This window comes from Platichthys flesus, chromosome 15 (assembly GCF_949316205.1).
Source record: "Platichthys flesus chromosome 15, fPlaFle2.1, whole genome shotgun sequence".
In the NCBI taxonomy this organism is placed as follows: domain Eukaryota; kingdom Metazoa; phylum Chordata; class Actinopteri; order Pleuronectiformes; family Pleuronectidae; genus Platichthys; species Platichthys flesus.
The window spans coordinates 23,157,203-23,180,680 of record NC_084959.1 but is presented as its reverse complement, the minus strand read 5'-3'; the positions used below and the strand labels follow the sequence as shown (position 1 = coordinate 23,180,680).

The 23,478-nt window shown below is 40.9% G+C and overlaps 1 protein-coding gene and 1 long non-coding RNA gene across 5 annotated transcripts; both read left to right on the top strand.

Annotated features, from left to right (window-relative positions):
- Positions 1 to 7,136: 7,136 nt before the first annotated feature.
- On the top strand, positions 7,137 to 11,461 carry LOC133969744 (uncharacterized). 4 transcript variants are annotated; one of them, XR_009924241.1, is made up of 4 exons: positions 7,137 to 8,889; positions 9,962 to 10,085; positions 10,172 to 10,329; positions 10,816 to 11,461. It is a non-coding gene; the product is annotated as an uncharacterized LOC133969744 (long non-coding RNA). The 4 variants fall into 4 exon arrangements; XR_009924242.1 differs by lacking the exon at positions 7,137 to 8,889 and adding an exon at positions 9,015 to 9,143; XR_009924240.1 differs by lacking the exon at positions 7,137 to 8,889 and adding an exon at positions 9,168 to 9,844.
- Positions 11,462 to 12,364: 903 nt separating this feature from the next.
- On the top strand, positions 12,365 to 17,946 carry si:ch1073-303d10.1 (protein LBH-like). The gene is made up of 4 exons (XM_062405515.1): positions 12,365 to 12,555; positions 14,807 to 14,885; positions 16,419 to 16,672; positions 16,937 to 17,946. The coding sequence occupies exons 1-4, from the start codon at positions 12,530 to 12,532 to the stop codon at positions 17,052 to 17,054; spliced, it is 477 nt and encodes a 158-aa protein (XP_062261499.1). The 5' UTR covers positions 12,365 to 12,529; the 3' UTR covers positions 17,055 to 17,946.
- Positions 17,947 to 23,478: the final 5,532 nt, after the last annotated feature.

The window sequence follows — 23,478 nt, the reverse complement described above, 5'->3', positions numbered from 1 at the left end:
AATAGTTGAAACAATTAATGAAAACAATAAAATTATCAATTAAGAATAATACAATCTGTAATCATTGCTTATTGTCGCGGGGCACCACCCTGGTTACAGGGACCAACAATTCAATCTTTAAATATCAGTCTCAATGATATAAGTTATATTAATAATCTCAATATTTAATATTAATGATTATATAATAAACAATGAAGGGTTTTAAGTTCGAGCACAGGCTATAGTAATCCAGCTGCATTCACATACATATGCACAAATAATCACAGAAATACCAATACTTTAATTACAAAAGTATTTATTAAAGGGAAACAAAGTTAATGTTATTTCAATGATTCTTCATTTAACAAACTCCAATATTTCAAAGATGGCAACAACAGCAGCAGCATTTATCACAATTAAGACCACACATGTGATACGGGGTATCTATGTGTGTGTGTGGTCGTGTGTGTGTCTGCCTGTCTGTGTCTCTCTGTGTGTTTGTGTGTGTGTGTGTAAGAAAGAAAAAGGGGAGTGGCTATGGCGTAATGACGAGGTCACGTGGTGACGTCCTCTGGCCGAATTCAAGGGGATGTTACATTCACGTACCTTCAAGATGGAGGTTACCTAAGTGAAGCCACGTTGCGAAAAGCAAAATGGCTGCCGGTCACTGACCTTAACAAAGGGGATCTTTAAGACAAAGAGATTTCTTATCTCGTGGTTTTGGCGCCGAATGGCGTCGAGATGTATAAAGGCTCTTTAAATCTAGATTTCTCCATGTAACATGAAATATGTGAAAGGAGGTCGGGACGTGTGTAAAAACAGGTTTAGGAGAAAAGAGAGAGAGAGAGAGGGAGAGATAGAGAGAGATCAGGAAAGCTCTCAAAACATCGTCAGAGACAAACTTCCAGCGAAGCAGGCAGTCTAGTTACGTGAGATTTATCTTTTAACAGTTGTAAATCTCCGCACAATATCTCTGACGGTAACACGTAAAAAGGATGCGCCGGTTTGTTACGTAGACAAAGGAACCGGATGTGACGTCTCGGTCCGCCGTGTAACGGCTAAAAACAGATCAGCGATCTACAAACAAACACACTCAAATAAAATGACACGCTAAGTATTTAAACTCTCTGCCCAGACAATAAAGCCTCTTACTGTGACCTCCGCGGTGTTGCTTGCGCGTGGGGCGCGGATTTCCGGAAGTCCAGTGAATCTGTCGTTAAACCTCAGGATGCGTGCTCGAACGGCGGATTCCTGGAAAACAAATCAGTGAAGTCCTGGCCTCTTAAGCGGTGCTCCGGTGGGTCTCGTGGTTGCAACGGAGGTCAGCGCTGGGCCGAATAGAGCGAACTTCTCTTGCTCTTGGAACGGAATTCTGCTTCGTCTCTTCTGCAGGGAATGAACAGCGGTGACGCAGCTGTGGATTTGGAAAGAAAGTCTCTGAGCTCGGCCAGCTAGCGAGTTCCTGTGCACGGCCTTTTCAAGTTAAAAACAAAAAAATAGTCTTTCAAAATAAGTGTTGACTTAAGATAAAAGAAAATAGAAGCTAGAACAAACTTTTGTGGATGTTGTCCCCATTAGAGCTGGAACATCTTAGAGGCCCCGAAGGGCCCTGGTCGAAGTTCTGAGCAGGGAGAATGAGCAGCGATTATTGATGTCTCAGTGGTTTTATTCTACCTGAGAGGTGCTGCCTTCTTGAGGTGCTGGTCATAGGATGATGCTGGCTTTAAGCCAATTGAGTGTCAGAGTTGGACCTCAGTGGGCGGGGCTTGGAACTCAGCGGGGGTCCTAAAGGCTCTTCAGGACATTTTCCAACCACCAGGGGGAGATTCTTAGGCCTGCTGAAGAATGTTTTCCCGCCAAAAGTTTACAACCCTTTGTCTACCCATCGGCTCCAGTGTCTGGTGCTCAGCCTCTGGGCTCTGGCCCAACATTATTATTTCACAATACTGACACAGACACCAGGTGCTATGGGTGCTTATATTGATCATGGAAGTAAAATTCATCGAATCACTTCCTCTTTAGGAATTGTTCTTCAAAGTAAAAGCACAATATTTGCTTTGTTACTGCACAAAAACATTTGTTTTTTTTGAAAAGTTGTGAACTTGGATCTGAAGATTGTGTTGACTGCTTAACAGACCACTGAAATAGCCAACATGCAGTGCAGGAAAAAAACAGCAGTTAAATTTTTTTTTTTTAAAACACCATACTTGAACAAAAACATTACAAATTCAGTTTAATTTTAATTAAAGATAATCTTGGCAGGATGAACCCTTTTTACTGTAATGTGTTATTTGCATAATTTAATACATTTTAAAAATAATAATGAAAACTAAATTTATCACTATCATCTTTTTTCCTTTTTTATTTTGGAGGGCGGCGATGGAATACTCCTATGCTTAATGTATTTCTGGTATTTCTGGTTTTGTTTGCAAAACTAAATTACAGAATGAAGATACTGCAATCAAAGACAGACAAATGTGTAAATGGGACAACAGTGAGAAACAGATATGAATAGTTGACTTCTTAGTGTTGTTTGAATAATCTGAATGCAGTGTTTTGGACAGGCTGTAATTAATGTATATGCTATTGGCCCAGGCAGATGAATAAGACAATATCAGTGAAGCAAACAAAGGGAAATTAAGGCATGAATAAAAATCTGTAGGTTTCTCCTGGATTTAAACTGCTGCAGTAACTATTGGGAGTTTCAGGGGTAAACAGTATTGTGGCCAAATCTAATACAATTTAAGTAAATGGCAACCACTTCTTCAAACTAAAATAAAACTTGTGAGTATCACAATAACTTGAATTACCTGCAGTTACTGCAGTAGTGACTAATAGGAGGATAACAGTGGAAATTTAGGCTAAAGACCTGATGTAGATTATGCCGTTTCTAAGTCGAAATTGAATGTGGGGGCTTATGGACACTTGCATGAGACCAAAGGAGCAGTATGGAGGCATTTTATGTTTTGGTTCTGTTGTTCTTTTACGTTTGGTGTCCTACAAGCACCAACATTCAGATTCAGATTTGACATGAAACAAGGTTATTTACATTGGGTAAATGATAATCTAGCAGACATAGCAACATAAAGGTGTGTCCGGGGGTCTGTGAACGCACCTCGTAGGAATATATGAACAAACATTTAAGCTTAAAATACAGTGTAAATGACACTGTTTCAAGTCGAATATAAATGTCGGGGCTTGCAAACACTGATGACACCACAGGAGCAGTATGGAGGCATGGTATGTTATTCCTGTTGTTTTATTTCCTCTGAAGTACAAATCGCCATTGACTTCAATTGTATCGGATTCTGCTGCAACAAAGTTTACCGCTGAGACTCTAGAAGTGTTGTGTGGACTCAAACAATTTACCCACTCCTCCATCGGCATAGGGGTGAGTAGATAATAAGTGAATATAAATTTTTCAGTGAACTATCCCTTTAGAGTTAGACTTAGAATGTTCTTTTTTGATATAGCTTATAGTTTGGGATGGATCATGTTTGTTATTATCATTATATTAAATGGTGCTGCTATAATTTACATCTATAATTATCAAACTTATTATTCTCATTATTACAACCGGTCCGACAGAGCAGAAACATGATCGGTAAACAAATGTTCCTGTTTTCTCTCCCCCCCTCTCCTCTCCCCTCTCTGATAGAGCTCCCCTTTCTTCCCCATTTTTCTCCACTCACACCAACCGGTCAAGGCAGATGGCTGCCCACATTGGGTCTAGTTCTGCTCAAGGTTTCTTCCAGTTAATAAGGGAGTTTTCTTTCCTTCATATTTTGAAATTACATAAACGGATTATTAGGCATCATGTTTTGGTCGAGCCATTGAGTCTGGTTCTGTTAAAGGTTTGAGCAAGAGAGGACAGTGAAAAGATCGTTTAAGGACCAAGGGCGGCTGTGGCTGATGGGTAGTGCGGTCGTCCTTCAACCTGACGGTGAGATACCCAGTCTTCCCCGAAGTGTCCTTGGGCAAGATGCTGAACCCTGAATTGCCCCTCATAGAACAGCAAAAGTGCTGCTAATAGATGCGCTGTATGAATGTGTGTGTTTGTGTAAAACCTTACTGTAAAGAGCTTTAAGTGGTTATCACGACCAGAAAACTCATCACTCACTCACTCATCGTCATCCGCTTATCCGGGGTTGGGTCGCGGGGGGAGCAGCTCAAGCAGGGGGCCCCAGACTTCCCTTTCCCGGGCCACATTGACCAGCTCTGACGGGGGGATCCCGAGGCGTTCCCGGGCCAGTGTTGAGATATAATCTCTCCACCTAGTCCTGGGTCTTCCCCGAGGTCTCCTTCCCACTGGACGTGCCTGGAAAACCTCCCAAGGGAGGCGCCCAGTGGGCATCCTTACCAGATGCCCGAACCACCTCAGCTGACTCCTTTCTAAGTAAAGGAGCAGCGGCTCTAATCCGAGTTCCTCACGGATGACTGAGCTTCTCACCCTATCCCTAAGGGAGACGCCAGCCACCCTTCTGAGAAAACTCATCTCGGCCGCTTGTACCCGCGATCTCGTCCTTTCGGTCATCACCCAGCCCTCATGACCATAGGTGAGGATAGGAACGAAGATCAACCGGTAGATCGAGAGCTTTGCCTTGCGGCTCAGCTCTCTTTTCGTTACAACGGTGCGGTAAAGCGAACGCAATACCGCCCCCGCTGCTCAGATTCTCCGGCCAATCTCACGCTCCATAGTACCCTCACTCGCGAACAAGACCCCGAGGTACTTGAACTCCTTCACTTGGGCTAAGGACTCATTTCCTACCCGGAGTAAGCAATCCATTGGTTTCCTGCTAAGAGTCATGGCCTCAGATTTAGCGGTGCTGATCCTCATCCCAGCCGCTTCACACTCGGCCACCAGCCGATCCAGTGAGTGCGTATTTATATTACGCAGAAAAGCGTAATATAAATACAAAACCATTTACCATGTCACAAGTTCAGTTGTGGACAGCAACATGAGCCCAATTGAAAAAAAATTGAACGTTTTTGGCCAATCAAGTAAATTCTACAATTGCATTTCACTGAATTACTTTGATACAGTATTTAATAATTTCTATTCCTATCCCAGCATATACATACAGGTATTTACACAACTAAAACGTTTTCTTGCTAAATATGTTGAAAAAAACCCTCATAGTGATTACATTCAATCATATTACACAAAAATCTCCCAAGTATATTTATTGCACATAACATCAGATCTACTCCAATTCATAAAACTCATAAAGAAAGTGCCCAAACTGGCAAATTGTGTGTATTTAGAATGCAGCACAGAAGAAAACTAACTAATTTTCAGAGTTGCTACATCTTTGTTGACATTTACGGAAACTACAGAGGTTGTGGAACTGTTTTCAATGAAAGTTGGGTTTATAGAGTTGGATAAGATCTCTTGGGAAAATGTTGATATTGCCAATGGCCTCACCTTTTCCTCTCTGATATGCCTTTGTATTTACTTCAGTACTTTACTCACCTGCTAGCTTGCTATATTGTTTCACAGAGTTGGATGAACAAAGTCAAGAGGAGGAGATCAGGGAAGATGGACGGATCAAGGAAACATCAGGATACTGGTAATATTCTGCACTTCAACAATAGTCAATATTTTAACCATGACCATGATCATTCTCTATGTAGTAGTGAAGGCCTTATCACTTATTCTTACTCATCACCAGTGGCGTAGTGCACATCAGGACTGCAGGGACATTTCCCTGTGGCCTGGTCTTTTCGGCCTTGAATTGATAACTTGACCAGCAATAATGTAGAAAACAGGAATGATTTGTCAGACCTTTAGAATCCACTTATCTGGCAACCGACGAAACTGACAGCAGTACAGGACTGCGGTCAAGGCTTCACTCTTTATAATGAATCTGTTTCGTAAGATTAATTTCTTTTTTCCAAAATCACCACCTCAGATTGTCACCCAGACAATAACATTCTATCTGGGTAGAATTCTAAAGTAAAAGCCCTTGGAAATATCACATTCTCACTGTTTTGGTTGCAACAGAGAAAGAGATTCCTATGGCACTGGAAAATAAGGAAATCACTGAAAAGATAGAAGAGTGCGGTGAGTTACCGCTCAACCCCTCAGCCACAACAGTTAACATCTGTTGTGGCTGAGGGGTTGAGCGGTCATCCCTCCAACCAGAAGGTCGACAAATAAGAGAAAACACTCACCCCATTGCAGGAAACGAGATACATACTTCTCCCTTGCAAAGAGTGAGGAGTAGAACTCCTGATAGACCCCCACTAGTAGGTCCAACAGGGTCTGGAGCCCAACAGGTCCAGTGGTCTGTGAGCCCCCGTTCTGGTCAGGTGAACCAAGGCCAGGGCTGGTCGACATGATGCCCAATAGGTGAGGTGCGTGCTGGTTTAAAACAGCAGTGAAACCCTGATGTCCATGAGTTGTTGAATTTGCATGAATTTAAGGTGGAACATCTTTTTCCTCTTCCTTAACAGTTTCTCTATTTGGTTTCTTGAGAATACAGTAACAGTCCACTCTCTCTCTGGCTTCACCTCTGCCAACCATACAGTCGCTTTTTGGCATCTCTTTCTGTATCACAACCTAACCCTTCCCCTTACCCCGCCTATCGTTTTTTCTCTTTACCTGCTAAGCCTGATCACAGTTCAAGATTGTGTTGTTTCTATGCAAACATCCTCTTTCAACATGTAATTTTCCCTCTAACGTTTTTCCTCTTTCTGTTTTGTCTTTGTAAGTCAGATCCCTCCTCTCTTTGTCTGTCTGTCCTCTGCCCTCGTTCTTCTCTTCCTGTGGCTTTCCATGGTTGTGCAACATCTGTCAAACCTGCTGTTTCTCTAGCGCTGACTCAATACCTTTTTTGGTGTTTGAATCTCACTCTCATCTCAGTCTCTACCCACTCCCTCTATTCAAAGTACTACCCTTTTTTCTACTACAACAGTTAAACCTTATAGAGAAGTGCTTGCATGCTCTAAAACAATTCCTCTTTTTTTTTTTACCTGCCCTTGATTGCCTTTCTTCTGTTTTTTCTTACCCCTGTGACAAATATGAACCACTGACCTGACATTTTTTTTTTTTGTATCCCTTAATTATTTTGTATCTCTTTTGTCTCACCACCTCTCCCCTTTGTCACACCACGTATCCTCCCTATTTAATCTGCCACCCCCCACTCAATCTTTTTTCAGCAGCCGAGATAATATCTTCTTGCCAAACTGAGTGGTTTTGTAAGTCAACTGTTTGTCTTTTTATCCACCCTTTCAATCCATCATTTATCTCCTGCAGAAGTGTCTTTAGATCTGTGTCTGTGCTCTTTTCCACTCACTCTCTTTCTCTTCTGCTCAACTTCTGTTCAGACTTTGCGATTGAACGTCTCTTTTTAGAAATACACCACACTGCCTTAAACTTGTAATAGTTTAATTTCATAGTTGTTTAAACTGCTTTTTGTTTCAAACTGAATGGCCTCACAACCACATTAAAGTGATTTATGATTTGAAGCCTCCGTGCTGGCAATAGCTAGTGGCCTGAGGCATTATGTTTTGGGGTTGTCGTCCGTCTGTCTGTCCCATTCTATTGACACAATATCTCAAGTGTGCCTTGAGTTTCGTCACATTTGGTGCAAACATTCACTTGGACTCAATGATGAACTGATTTGATTTTGGTGGTCAAAGGTCAAGGCCCCTTGATGGTATCTGCTCACATTTGGCACAGACATTATGATGTGGCCAAAGATCATGGTCATGCTGGCCTTTTTCTTGAACGTGACAGCTTGAGAAACTTAACAAATTTGATTGAATAGCATAGCAAAAAGATGGGTGCCTATTTCTCTTGAGGTTGCTTGTGTATCAAACATCCCTAAGAACCGATGTGTCATTTTACCAATGCCACAGCTTCTCTAAAACCTTTTCAAATTACAGACCTGGAGGTGAGCATTGACAAGTTGATGACAACCACTGCATTACAGTAGATAATCCTCATGAATTATTTTTTCATGACCCCATGACTTGATGCCATTGCCCACATTTCTCTTACTTTTTTCATTCAAGGATAATTTAGCATGGACAATGTTCAGCCAACACTTTGAAAATCCTGCCCTTAAACCCGCCCATCTGCATTTTATCTTCATAAAATGCTGGATCATTTAGTAATCATTTAGTCTACATTATGACAATGTCGCAATAGTATTCAGATTATTAAGTTACACAGTGTAATTGCGTATAATTTACAAAATATTACATAAATGGTATTCCCCATTAATCCTAAAAAGATGTATGTGAAAATTATTAAAAAATAAAGGGACAGATGACAGTTATAGAACACTGGGAAATGTATCATCTATCAAACTAAGTCAGGCAAATTTAAAGGGGACATATTATGAAAATTCCACTTTTGCAGTGCTTCTACACATTAGTTTGGGTATCTGGCATGTCTACCTTCCCAAAAACTTGCGCGATTTGTTGTGGTTCCTCTATTTCAGAAACTATGTGCTAAAGTGCGTCCAATGGAATTACGACCGAAATAGACGTCATAGTCGCAACATGCCCATGCCCCCATAGCTCTATGCACTCCCCCACTACCACTCGACCCACCCATGGATGGACCCACCCACTTTTTAGACAGTCTATCAGTGTCCGGCAGCCATTTAATTCTTGCAAGCCTTGGAAACACTTGGATAAGCTAACTAGCAGCATGAATCGAATTCGACAACCGAGATGCTCAGTGGTCGGCTGCACAAATGTCTTCATGTTACTCCATATTCAGAAGATACAAGATTGTGATGGATTGCGTTCATATATGATGGCAACATTCCTGCCACCACTTTGAATCCGTCTGTTTTATCAACCTGGGCCAATATAACAACGGATTCTCTAAAAAGGTTGTTATTGAAAGAGGGGTCGGTGCCATCTTTCCATCGCAATACTGAAGACGAGGGAAATGTAAGTATTTTTTTTTTATAATTGTGGTATTTGCTTCTTTTTAGACATTTTGTGTGGAGGCTAGTGCCGTTAGCATGTTGTGCCGTGTGTGTGTGTGTGGGGGGGGGGCTAGTATGTAGTGGTGGGGGATAGGGAGAGACTTTACAGGAGTTTTCATGTTCGACTATTAATAACGTTATTGAACAATTAATCGAGGACGGCTGGCGAGTCTTAGCGAGAAGACGGCGTCGGAGTCCACGGTGATCGCACGGCAGGTTCGTGAGTGTTGTGCTCTCCACGCTCTCTCTCCCCCCCTCAGCTCGAGGGGCCGTAGCAGCTACTACGAACCCCGGTAATCGCTGCTATGAGTGTCGGTAGTAGCTGCTGTAGCTTGGAGCAGCTGCTACGAGCTCCGGTTGTAGCTGCTGTAGCTAGAAGTTAGCTACGGATGCTTGGAGCAGCTGCTACGAGCTCCGGTTGTAGCTGCTGTAGCTTGAAGTTAGCTACGGATGCTTGGAGCAGCTGCTACGTGCTCCGGTTGTAGATGCTGTAGCTTGAAGTTAGCTACGGATGCTTGGAGCAGCTGCTACGAGCTCCGGTTGTAGCTGCTGTAGCTTGAAGTTAGCTACGGATGCTTGGAGCAGCTGCTACGTGCTCCAGTTGTAGATGCTGTTGCTTGAAGTTAGCTACGGATGCTTGGAGCAGCTGCTACGTGCTCCGGTTGTAGATGCTGTAGCTTGAAGTTAGCTATGGATGCTTGGAGCAGCTGCTATGAGCTCCGGTTGTAGCTAACTTCCAGCCCAGTGCTGCCGTGGGAAAAAAATCAGTTGCACAGTACTAACGGGAGGACACGCGAGCGAGGGGGGGGGGGGGGGGGGAAGAGCGTGGAGAGCACAACACTCACAAACCTAACTTCCAGCTACAGCTGCTGCTACGGCCACTCGTTCAAGATACCGGAGGATGTTGTTGTCATAATGTGCGGGACTAGAACGATTATTCATTACCAGCCCTAGTTAGGGAAAATGTGTCCTTGTATCTTTGTATGCATGACAGTAGTACAAACATGAATAACATTGCTGCTTTTGGTGTTCAGGCAAGCACATCTGTTCACGGTGCTAGGCTACATCACGTAGCATGCCAGATGGACCCACCAAAGATGCGCACACATGGAACGCAGCTTTCTATGAAAACACTGCGACCTCACTACAAAAGTACAGGTTGGTTTACCCTCAGTTACATCGTCATGTCATTGATTGTGTCTCCGTGTTAAAGTTGTAACAGCATCTCATTTGTTGTGACCCAGCACTGATGTCGGTGTTGGGACCTCAGCTGTAAGAGGCCTCGCTTGGAGGAGGGAGAGGACAACCCAAGTTGTTGCAATATGGACTTCGGAGAGCCACAGGATGCTACCTATGATCCTGATGACTCGATCACAGTCTTGACTGAGTCCGCAGATGTGACGTGAGTGACTCAATATTTAATCTAAACATTTTAATAATCAGATGGATTACCATCCTACACTTTTTTAGCTGTTGCAGCCTTTTGGTGAAATATTTGTCTTTCTAATAAAATAGAATCTTCCAACCCTGTTCATAAGACACCCACATATATTGTCTATGAAAACTGCCCCCTGGAGCTGTTTGTGGTGTGTCCTGTGTGTCGGCGGGGGACAGATGTAATATATAAGAAGGGCGAGTGCACAGCAAAGCCGGTGAAAGCAGATGCAGCCTTCCGTGATTCTCACAGGCTCTATTTAAAACCCTAATAATGTATAAATAGTATGTGAAACATAAATAACATATAAATTAACTGCTGTCTTTAAATGGTCTTTAAAGACCATTTATTTATCGTCTTCACGATAAATAGAATAATATAATTATAAAAAGAAAATAATAAATCTGTATTACAGATTACGTGGATAACCTGTTGGACCTCATCTTTCACAAGGTTTTTCAGGACCCGGCCCCTTATGTGAATGAGGTGCTGAAGATCTCAACCTGAGGATCTCTCTGCCAAGCAGGAAGTTATTGCCAGCTATGTGAGCATCAGGGAACACTGCGTATCTGGAGCACCGAGCAGGATGGCAGGACCACGCTGATTCTCCAACCCAGATGGCCTCAACACCAGCTCACAAAGCTTCTGTACGCCGAATACTTGTAACGGCTGAGCAAAGTTTACATTGTATTTAGAGAATAAAAGGTGACACACAAATATAAACTGTTCCTTTGTTTACAGTTTGGGTACTGATGGCACAAAGTGTATTTTTGTAATCAATGTTTTTATTATACTTGGTATTTTTTCTATTTATTACCTCTGTCCCAGCCATTACATTTAATAACTATTATTAAAAAGCTCTGTGGCAATCTTTCTGACAATAAAAGTTTATAGAAACAGTTGTGTGCCTTTAATGTTTGATATGTAACATGTCAACAATTGACACGTGTAAGATGAGCAGCTGTGGCAATCTTTCTGACAATAAAAGTTTATAGAAACAGTTGTGTGCCTTTAATGTTTGATATGTAACATGTCAACAATTGACACGTGTAAGATGAGCAGTTAGCAAAGTAATACAGAGGGAAGAGTAATTTATGTATTTTATTCCTCAGTCATATTTGTATTGCAGAAATGACTGATATCTCATGCATAAAAAAAACAAAACTTACTGCTCTTTTCCTCTTGGACATAAAGGCCCATATTCTGCCCTATAGATGTTGAATGCATTCTGTAGTGAGAACACATTCAAACACATAGGCTAATTAATGGAGGTAAAAACGTTATGTCCTACACCTCCATGAGAGGGGGGAGGGATGAAAGGGGGTGGGCTGAGATGGGGGCGGGGTGAGAGGGGGGCAGGGCCCTCAAAACGGGTCGATCTGAGGAGGGCTGTTTTAGATTATCCTTGTGGTATTTTTACCAAAAAATGTTACAGATATTTCATTAAGACCCCAAGGAACCATATCAACTGTGGTGAAATGGGCATAATATGTCCCTTTTAATGTACATGGAGAATAATCCAGCCCCACATACATTAGCACCTCCTACGGGTTCTAAATTGACTTGGCGAGCTTCAGCAGGGGAACTTCACGTGACAACTGGATGAATTTATCTGAGGTAATATTATAGGAACACTATACTAATTAACTCTCCTCTGTGTTCACCTCATATTATTGAACAAGTAAAGAAGGAAATATAGACATGCTAACTTAAAGACGTGTTAATATCCTTTCCACGACAGTTTTATTGGAAAAGCCTCTTGCATTAATCATAAAGTAAAATAATGTCCAACAATGTGATGAATGAGTCCATCAGCAGGAGAACAATGTGAGGCACAGTATTGCTGCACACTCACATGTTACATCAAGGCTTTACTTGTAATTAAACGTGACGCTAAAGCCTGTCAGCTTGTAAAGCTGGTTTATGTGCGTCAGTGTGCAAGCCATTGGAGGAAATGAAGGAAGAGGAGGGTAAGAGGAAGGAGGGGCCGGGTTTAGGGAAGACAGCTTGAAAGTGTCACTGTCAGGAAAAAGTCAAAAAAAGTGACGGACAATTCAGAGCGACCAACTTTAAATAGGAATAGTTTGTCAGCGGTAAAAAGAAGACATTGGAAATACTTTCTTGATTTCAACCCAAAAATATTTTAATCCTTTAAATACCTGTAACGATGAGCTGTATCCCTGCCTCACACAGGTAAGATACATGACAAAAACATTCTAAATACTTAGAACATGATGTATCTACCTGCCCATGCTACCATAGCTGTGAGAAATGGTGTTTTGTGTTATATTCTTAAATCAGAGGGTACCATAAATTCAACAAGATCATACCTGAGACTAAATTTATTGGGACCATGAAATGGAAATTAACTGCCTGGAATGAAATCATATATACAATTCATGACAGTAGCATCACTGTCTCTATTCAGGCCTATATAAATTCAGAAATAAAGCATTGTGATTAGAGACATTTACTCACATATTCTGTCCCTCTAGATTTTAAATACTCTGTGTGTGTTTATACACATATAACTAGAAATATGAACTCATGCCTTGGTTACAAAACATAAATGTTTGCAATGTCAATGTCACATTACAGGATAATCACTCCATTATACAACTTAATAATTATAACCCTATATGTCAGGCTGTCTTTTTTGTTTTCCACCTTTTCTCACCCTTCCCCCATCTTTGCAGCTGACAAGTCAGTTGTTGTTCAAGCCTGTTATTTCATTAAGTGCTTACCTGCAGATTAACTCAGAGGAAAATAACATCTTACTTTGCCAGCTCCCTCCTCAGCCCTGAAGTATTTTTCAATACAGCCCAAGTATTTTTGTCCCGCTGAAACCTATGATAAAGCACAGTCTGTGAAAATGAGTTAAATTAAATTAAATGTTTGGACCACATTTGCTTGTTTAGCTTATATATACACTATAGGATAAAATTGTTCCAGTTTAACTGGTGATCAGGTTAACAGGTGGTATTTGTGTATGTTTTAGTCTATCTGAATGAATATGTTTTAACTCACAATATATTATGTAATAACCCTAAACATTTTTACTATTCTCTCCAATTTCTTTTAAATTTTTAACAATGTGAATGCGATAAAATGAAATACAATGAATATAGAGCAATGATTAGCATTTGAAACTCTCATAACGAAAAGCCCCAAATGTTAGCCAGATGTCTTGGAAGGTGTGAGTTGAGCTGTTTGAAATCATAAACCTTATTTGACACAAATACGCTGAGGTTGTCATTGAGTCAAACCAAAGCAAAGCCCCTGTCAAGGCTGTTTGTGTTCTGACAACATGGCAGTGTTCAATTTCTGTGGCTACCATTCATGTACACACCCAGAACAGGCGGAAAAATACCACAACTCCATGTGTCTAAATCAGTGGCTCTCAAACTTTTTCTCTCATGCCACACTTTGGAACTCAAATATTTGTCATGCCCCACCAGTGGGTGGCATGCGGGAGCACCCCTGCCCCAACAAAATGATGACAAAATGGGCCATATTTAACATGTGTATTTAGATAACATACACATGAACATTAAATCCACATTAGTTTCAGGAATTTCTGATGTAAAAATAAAAACCTTTAAAAAACATTGTAACATTTGTCAATTTTTCAAAAAATAGTGCCATAAATTTGCTTAAATTTAACTTAATGGAAGTACTTAAGGTGACATGTATCACTACATTCCTCCATCAGTATGTACTTTTCAATAATAGAGAAAAAATAAATTCAATTATATCACTTTGTTACTAAGATGATAAAGCTCAACCAAAAAGAACACGTGCATGTGACTGGGGTGTAATGTTTCTAAGTGTCTTCTTAATTTGTTAGGTCTCATAGAGTTTTCAAATATGAAATACACACTGGTCTCTCCTCATGTTGTTCCACATTGACTGTGAATAACGATGAAGATAGACTTCATCGTTATTTCTTTTCAACTTGTTTTTTGAACAATGTCTCTTGAACACTGTCTCTTGGCCCCGGGCCTGAGTGTGTGCACTGTCCGTTCACGAAAAACATGCGCGACATGCACAACACTGTAGAGGAAGCCACTGCAGAGGGGCTGAAGCCGCGGTTTGCCGACCCCTGGCTACAGCGAAAGAGCGATTTGTTTACTGCTCCGCCGTAAAAGAGATCCGGACTTCAAAACATTAGTTTGGCTATAATATTAGTTCCACCTCACATTTCCTCACGTTTCCCCCACCTGTTATGCCTCCTTGCCCCACACAGTTTGAGAATCACTGGTCTAAATAAACTAAAACCCTCGTTAATGTGATTGGAACTCTGTGAGGTTGATGTCAAGGTCATTGCATTGTAGACTTGGGGCAAAGAAGGCATTGTGCTGTGTTGATGAAATGCAGATCTTTGATAGTGTAAATGCTTCAGGCAAATTGACCTTAATTAAACAATGTGTTGTGCTTTTTGCAGTATGAGCACCATTCTCAGTCAAGTAGAATCTCAGATGGAGGACAGTTCAATGGAGCGAAGAGGCAGCAGAGCCTACCAGGTACAACTGACATACTTGCCTTCCTTAGTGTCCCTTGATTAAATTGCATCACTTGTTTTCAGATCCACATTTTTTATTAGTTTTAATAGTGTTATCTCTATCCAATAGTTCTTCACTTTCTTGTTCGTGTTGTTTGCTAAACAAATGATAAAACACACATACATGCACCTTTATATACTCTACATTCTTTACAATAAGCCTTTTACTTTTGTATTTGTCACTTTTTAATCATTATAAAAGAGATGATTTCATTGAAAACCACCCCCTTAAAAAATGCTGGGTTCAAATAACGCCATTTTGGTTATAGCCTCAAACCAGCATTTTTAGTGTGTAGATTAGACTGAACCATACAACTTGACTAGACTGTGCAAAGTTGAGGATGTAGCTAAAAACTCGTTTGACTGATAACAGCTTGAATCTAAAGTCGGTAAATGTTGCTTGGTGATTTAATACAATAAATGTACATATTTATGAAGATCTCACATCATCTTTACATTCTGCTTGCCCTACCCTTTCTTTCTCTGATTGCCTCTCTGATGTCTGTGATCACATATATAGTATTTTAAGGACGCTGAATCCAAAGTAAAGCTTTTATTCATTGACATGTTTTTCTGCTTCTGTATCAGACAATGGAACGTGTGTGAACCAGAGACCCGTTGTTAACAGTTTAGAACAGGCAGGCACTACATTCAAGACATTTACAGCTTCTGCTCTCTTCTGCTATTTATGATTTTATAAAATTGTTTGACAAAATCACTAGATACATGTGTTATTGCAGCAATTTAAGTGATTTCTGCAAGTTTACAAGTGAAATGATCCCTCTGTCACTCTGGTTTGTATGTTTGGCTACCATGTGATCGAATGATTTTTTTTGAACTTTTTCTTAAAAAGACAACATACCTATTAAGCTGTTAGCCTGGTAAATTTAAATTATTATACAATTAATATTCCCATTTACATGTAGCCATGAATAGTCCTGAAAAACAATCCATTCATCCATATCAACCAATGACTTGGTGTCTAGTTGGTTTTTGGACAACACAGGCAAGAGGCTATGCTTTGCAAACTGCAATAACAGACATTTTATAAACGTGCTGTAAGCATGTCTAAAGAATTATTCTAAATTCTGAAAAAGATTAGTACATCTTTAGTACACAGTATATCGTGTTTTTTGTTCAAACATGCTTAATACTAAATATACAATGTTATCGTTCATGTAAACTCACTGTGGATGGGGAAGTCCATCCTTGTGTTGGGAATTGTGGAATTTTCTACAGAAAGTACCTGTAGGGATTTGTCTAAAAACATTGGATTTCCAACACGGCCTGTCCTGAGATATTAGAAACCAATTTATTTTGAAAGAGCAACAGTACTTAGCTGATCCATTGTGAAGCTTGATAACTCCATCACTCAATCTATGTAAACTCAGATGGTTTTAAACTTCTTAAAAGTTTGGAATAACATAAATAATTAGCATAACTTTAGATTTTTTTTAAGGAAAATGAATACAAATCATATATCTCCCTGGTCCAGATCTTTCCAGAAGCCGACAAAAATGAAGACTCAGATTCCAGTTCTTACCCTGATGACTTTCTGTATAAGAGGGAGCGTCTCCCCTCTATTGTTGTGGAGCCCACTGAGCTCAGTGAGTTGGAAAGTGTGGCGCATCACTGGCCTCGTCAATGCAAAATGAGCCACAATGTGGTTGAAGAGGAGGAAAGCTCTGGTGATCACACAGAGGCCTCTGTGGATGGAGATCAGCAGGAGGAGATGGGGATTGAAGAAAGGTGAGGACACTGCAGTTGTATATTATTTTATCCTGCCTTTCAAACACATTTGAACTGTGTTCATTTTATCCCTGCACAAAGACAATTAAGTTAAGTTCAGAGGAGGATATCAGAGTACATTTATGCTAATGTGGTGTAAATGATGGCGTTTGAAATCGAATTTTAATGTTTCATCACTTCAGTGAATTAAATACAATATGATGGATAAAATCATCTGTATCCTTTGTAACATATGACAGTTTCTTTACATTTTCATTGTTGCAGCTCAGTTGGCAGGAAGTTTTCTATTGGACCGTCCCAGAGTCAACTGTCCCTCTCCCGTCTAACTCCGCCTGCCTCCCCCACCCACCTTGAAGCTGCCCCACCATGTCAGAAGAGTTGAACCAGTACAACCAGTATGGACTGACACCATTGCAGTTTACCTGAATTGTGTATATTTAAAATGTATAACCAGTTCATGAGTACTATACCAATAAATGATAATCCTATTGGGAAGGGTGAGTAAAGTGAGGATGCAAGATCCATTTCAGATAACTAATATTAAGGTGATCCAGTATTACTATATCCAGTTTAGAATTATCTGTGGTTAACTGCTGCACTTACTGTATCTGACTTGTGGACTGAAGTAATGAGTCTGTAGCGACAACCTCCAGTACTTTTGAGGGTGAATTTATTCCTTTGCAACACCAGTCTCATTCTACAGCACGCATGTGATGAATTATCCAGTTTACTAAAGCATGAAGGCCCAGACCCCAAATGTCTGTTATGGCTGTTACCGTAGCAATGGGAGCTACAACTGTGGCATGGAATAACTTCGTCATTGCATTAGTGGACCCACAGAATGGAGGGCACCTCCATCATGTCAAAATAATTGACCAGTATGTGTATGAGGTTTTCACAGATATGAATATTGAATTAAATTGCCTAATAATTAAACTGTATATGTCAACGAGTAAAGTGTACAGTCCCTTCGAAATGTATGTTTTTTTTTAAGTCATAGTCAGAGTATAGAAGTCATAGTAATGTCACCAACTGTAGTATGGAACATTTGCATAACAGTTACAGTTATAAGGCCACATTCATGTTTACAATGCTCACTATATCAACACCTTCATATAATTCTATCGGTTCAGCCACATTTGAGAATATAATAGATGGCGACTGTTGAGATCATCAATGTTAATGTTTTTTATAGCCACAGATTTTGGGTGAACTTCTCTTTCCGTCATCTTGTAAGAAAAACTGTAAAATCTGAAAATACAATTTCACAACTACATGTGTCCTGCATCATTCATGATTGAGGAATGAAACATGAAACATTACTGAACAGAACATGCTGCTACAGTCCCACCTGGGTGAATGCTGATGCCAGAAATCCTTCTGTGCCCACATGCAAAAAAACAAAACAATGCAGTAGTTCTAATCAACTATAGTGATATAGTTCAGACCAATATGCACATGTCATTTCTAAACAGCCAGTGTGGGTGGCTAAAATCTTAAGACCAGTTAAAAAATGTCATGAATTTGCATTTTGCACTGTTGAATCTTAGGAAGGTTCTAAGTAGAGTTTCAAAATGCAAAAAGAAGAAATGGGAACAAGAGCCCCAAAGTTGTGAGCAGGCAATTTATTGAAAACAACAATTTAACTGAAGTAGGCTGTTCATCAGCTGATCACAAGTTTAAGACCACAGCTAAAAAAAAAAAAAAACCTTGTCCCGTGTCTTGACGGACAGCCATTCGGATCCTCCGGCTCAGCGCTGGTGAGACTTTTTTGGGTCTACCACTTGATTTTTTGGTTCCATAACCCTGAGGATCTTTTAAGAAATGCAAAATGACTGTCTTACTGCGTTCAACCTCAGCAGCGATGGCACGTTGTGAGAGGCCTTGTTTATGCAGTTCAACAATCCTACCATGTTCAAAGATGGTGAGCTTGTTTGCCTTTGCCATCAAGAGATCTTCACAGTGTGATTACTTTACAGGAAATGACATGGAATCCAAATTTTTGCACAGATTTTGTTTTTTAAAGGCTGTGGTCTTGAACTTTTGATCAGCTGATGAACAGCCTATTTGAGTTAAATTGTTGTTTTCAATAAATTGCCTGCTCACAACTTTGGGGCTCTTGTTCCCATTTCTTCTTTTTGCACTTTGAAGCTCTACTTAGAACCTTCCTAAGATCCAACAGTGCAAAATGCAAATTCATGACATTTTTTAACTGGTCTTAAGATTTTGATCAGGAGTGTAAATATTAATTATGTCAATGCCTCTACACTTACAAGAATAGAATAATGTATAGGTTGTTTGGGCTAGGAGAACCACACACACTGGAATCAATCAAATGCAAGACACAGTTTTTACTGTTGCTAAAGTTGTAGTTTCCTAGCAGATTGAGGATCATATAGGTTTCAATAGTCCAATTTCAATTCAAATTGACCGGTTTCACAGAAAGGCCCATCAAGTTACATCAGTGAGCTTGTGTCTACAGATTCTGACCTCTAGAGGGAACAAGAGCAACACATCTCACTGGTTGAGTCTAAAAAAAACTATGTGGCAACTCAATTTCAGCAGAGAACTTTCTGAAAAGAATAGTGGTTGATTTGATGCAAAACTCTGATAGCCACTTTTTTTGAATATCAAAGTTGGAACATATAGTCTCTGCAAAAAGATGTCTGAACATTTCTTAGTTGACCATTTTAGATTTAGAATGTGTTAAAGTGCCCTTCATCAGTCAGCTGACCAGGCATAAAAGTTTAAATGAGATAAACCCTGAAAATATTGTCAATTGGTGCAGTCCAAAGCCATAAATGAATTTAGACCCGTGGACAACCAGTCACATAGCTGATGACAGGCACTCACATGTCATGGTGACCCAGTCCAGTGGTTGTTGTGGTGAAACCATTCATCAGGAGAAAAAGAGGGACTGGCCATTGTCAGGGCAGGAAAGTGTTAAGGCCTACATTGTAAGACTTTCATAAAATTAATTATTTTCTTTCTTTCTTAAAAAGGAACCAAAATGCAGAGAAGACTTTATAGGCTTAAGGAAATTAAGTTTCAAAAGACAAATATGGTCAGAATTCTGAACTCTGCTTACAATTTCTTTCTTTGTGTTTCTCTGTGGACCTACATATACAAAATACATCTCCACAGTCTACATGACAAACACTACCTACACACACTATACAGAGAGACTGTGTGGATGTGTTTTGATGAATCTTCAGATAGACTTGACACAATGGGACAGTCTGACATTTTACTATATGAAGCAATAATACTGTGGATAGTGTGGCCTACTTTCAGTCTAAAATGTGCTAATGTTTCATAAAGGCTGGGCCGCTGCTGTGGTGTTCTTGGACTTCTCTTGCTCTCCCTCACCTTCATCAGAGCTGAAAATAAACCTTGGGGGGAGGGGGCTCTGGAAAGAAACAGAGGTTGGTTGACATTGCCTTGGGATTTTGAGAAATTATGCTGACATTGAGCAACACAAATGTTTTGTCTTATTTATACATTCACTCTTTGTCGGCTCCGATGGTTCTACAATCCCCCCTGGTTCTTTTTACTTTGATTCTTGACTAAACATTAGTCAAGAATCAAAGTTGTGGTCTTCAATGCTAAACTGTTGTGGTCTTCAATGCTAAATGATTGTGGCTGTTGAGATACATGCCCCGGAAGAACCAAGATTAGATATATATTCAAACTTTGGTCTTCAAATGTATTCATTCCTAGCTAATCTGAATGTATCAAATTAATCCAAATAGCAGAGGGAGCAGTAAGGGAGCACTGTGAACCCCAAATAGCCCAGAGTGGATTTGAGTGACAAATGGTCCCACATGGTTTGTTAGGGAAAAATACAATACATGGTAGAAAAATATCTCTAGCACCAGCCGAGCCCGGGGACCCACTCGAAAGGCCCACCCTGAGTGCTCGAAATGCCTAGAAATGTCCCACACGTTTGGTTAGGGAAAAATACAATACACGGGAGAAAAAAGTCTCCAGCACTAGCCGAGCCCGGGGACCCACTCTAAAGACCCACCCTGAGTGCTGAAAAATGCCCTAAAATGTCTCACTCTTTGTGATATAAAAAAAAAAAAAAAAAAAAATGTGCTGTACAGAGAGGCACTGTATGAATGTGGGTGTGATTTGGCCAATGGAAAAAGCATGAAATGCTTTGAGTGGTCATCAAGAGCAGAAAAGCACCACAAAACGTAAATGCAGATGACTTACCATTTACAGTGTGCAGAAGAAGGTGGAGTAACCATTAGTGGCTAACTGGCATTCTTAATTGACTAAATCTAGCAGTTACAAAGCTTTTGAGAGCATCTTTAAATTTGCGTCTTAATCAATTCAGAAAAATATCTTGAAATTACATATTTTTTAGTGGCCATCATTCCTTCTCTTCATTACCTCTAAAAGACCTCAGCAGACATGTTGAGGCATGCACTCCTCAAGTTTTTTTTATCATTTGTCGATGTTACGGGCCGTGTTTTGTCTCTCTCCCTCTCTCTCGTCTACTCCAGGTGGGAGCTCCAGAAGCAACTCCACTGGCACAGCTGCGGCCACTCTGGCATCAGGGTGTGGCCAATAAAGACCCCCAGCTGTGCCAGTTAGCGAGGCAGCAGTTCGGGAGCGGACGTAGAGAGGATTCGGGCTGTGTTGACGTGCCGCAGGGGCTTGCTGTGTCATAGTATTGGTTGTTGGTTGGTGTTTTTCTTTTTCCCCTTCCGCCATAGGAAGGGTGTTTTCTGTGAACTGAAAGATTATTTAATAATTCCTGCGGGAGCTTGCGGGACGTAACAGTCGACCACAACCTCAAACCAATGTGTTATTTTTCCCTCTTTAGACTATGTCAACTATCGCCATTGTTCCTGTAACAACTACTGAAGCCAGCAGAGGTTGCTAAAATGCGTTGATGGGATATATTTAAGGTGTTATTCACTCCAAAATTTAAAACCAATCATCAACCATTGGCCACTAGAGTTTAAGGGATACATTTTGTTGCAGCAGAATCCGAAGTACACTTCAGACATAATAAAACAACATAAAAAACATGAAATGCCTCCATGCTGCTCGTGTGGTGTCAAGTGTCTGCAAGCCCCGACATTCATATTCGGCTCAAAACGGTGTTGATTACACCATGTGTTAACCTTAATTGCAGGTCGCAATTGACTTCAATTTTATTGGATTCGCATGCAACAAAGTTTACCCCTTAAACTCCAGAAGTGTTTTGTGAACTCAAAACACTTCACCCATCCCTCCATTGGCATCGTGGTGAGTATACAATGAGTGTATTTAAATGTTTCCCTTCAAAGTACCGCACAGACTATAGGGTGTAATTTTTCAGGGATGAATGAACTGGGTAGAAAGCTAAAGGAACAATGATACAAGGATGGAAGAGACAAATAGGTAAATCACACTGAATCTCTTAAAGTTAAAAAAATAATAGCCCCTCTGTCTCCTCTCTCACCATCACCCTCTCTGTCTGGATAATGAAAGCCAGATGTATACACATGAGGCCCTCATTCCCCCCCCCCATCTCTCACTGTCTGTTTCACTTTCTCAGTGTGGGTTTCCTCCTCAGGCTCAGTGCCTCTCTGTTCCTCCTCCTGCCTTCTTGCCCCCACCCCCTCCCCAGACTCTCTTGCAATACAGGAAATACTCCAGGTTCCTGGCCCTGAAGGGAGCGTGTTTCTTCTAACCACTAACAGATGGAGGGATGAAGGATTGGAAGAGAAGGACATCAGCGTGAAAGGATGGCGACTGGGAAAAAGTCGCAAATACTGAGATAGATTAAATGATAAAGACCTTCAGATGTAGCAGAAGTGAGAGGGTCTGTTGTTTCCCTTTGACGCATTTGTGGCTTATATGAGCAGTTCTAATTCTTATTTCCTGTCTTTTGCACTTTAATGAATATAAGCAGCTATAGCTGAATCCGAATGTCATAAAACAACCCAGTTAATATAAATCCCCTTCTGCTCGCCTGCATACACACACTAACACATACAAACATACACACATGTTTTTATATATATTTTAGTGAGAACGATCCTTGGCAAAATGCATTTCCTAACGCTCCATCCCAACCTTAAACATCACACTTATAACCTCACTCAAATCCTTACCCTAACTCTAACCTAAACCCAATTCTTACCCTAACCCTAAAACCAACAAGGTTACAAAGTGTTTCACAAATTAAATCAATCAATCAAATTTTATTTGTATAGCCCATATTCACAAATTACAATTCATCTCATAGGGCTTTAACAGGGTGTGACATCCTCTGTCCTTAACCCTCAGCAAGAGTAAGGAAAAACTACTAAAAACCCTTTTAACAGGGTAAAAATATGTAGAAACCTCAGAGAGAGCCACATGTGAGGGATCCCTCTCCCAGGACGGACAGAAGTGCAATAGATGCCACGTGCAGGAGAACATCATCAATAATCAAAGTCATCCCGAAGGACAACCCCAACATGACATGCCAAGCAGTCCCGCTGCAAGCACAGTCCATGCTCAGCAACCATCTAGACCACGATCCACCATCCAGACCAGTAGCCACTCCAGTCCTCAGTCACCGCCCACCGCCGCCCACCAGGACCCATCACAAGCCACCACCGCGGTCCTGGTCCACCGCCCGTGCCCAATGCCAACACGACACAGGGTCCGCCACCAGCACCACGATCAGCCCACATGACTCAGAATCCGCCACAAGGATCCAACACCGCGACCCCCGGTGCGCGATCCACAAACCGCAATCCATGGTGCGGCCACAGAGGCCCTGGATTTGCGGGTGATAAAGCAAAGAGATTCCGGGGAAG

What these genes read in the sequence shown, in the direction of transcription:
- si:ch1073-303d10.1 (XM_062405515.1), top strand. Translation starts at nt 12,530, where the DNA reads ATGAGCTGTATCCCTGCCTCACACAG. An exon ending in TGTATCCCTGCCTCACACAG is followed by an intron (nt 12,556 to 14,806) that starts GTAAGATACATG and finishes TGCTTTTTGCAG; the next exon opens with TATGAGCACCATTCTCAGTC. An exon ending in GAGATGGGGATTGAAGAAAG is followed by an intron (nt 16,673 to 16,936) that starts GTGAGGACACTG and finishes TCATTGTTGCAG; the next exon opens with CTCAGTTGGCAGGAAGTTTT.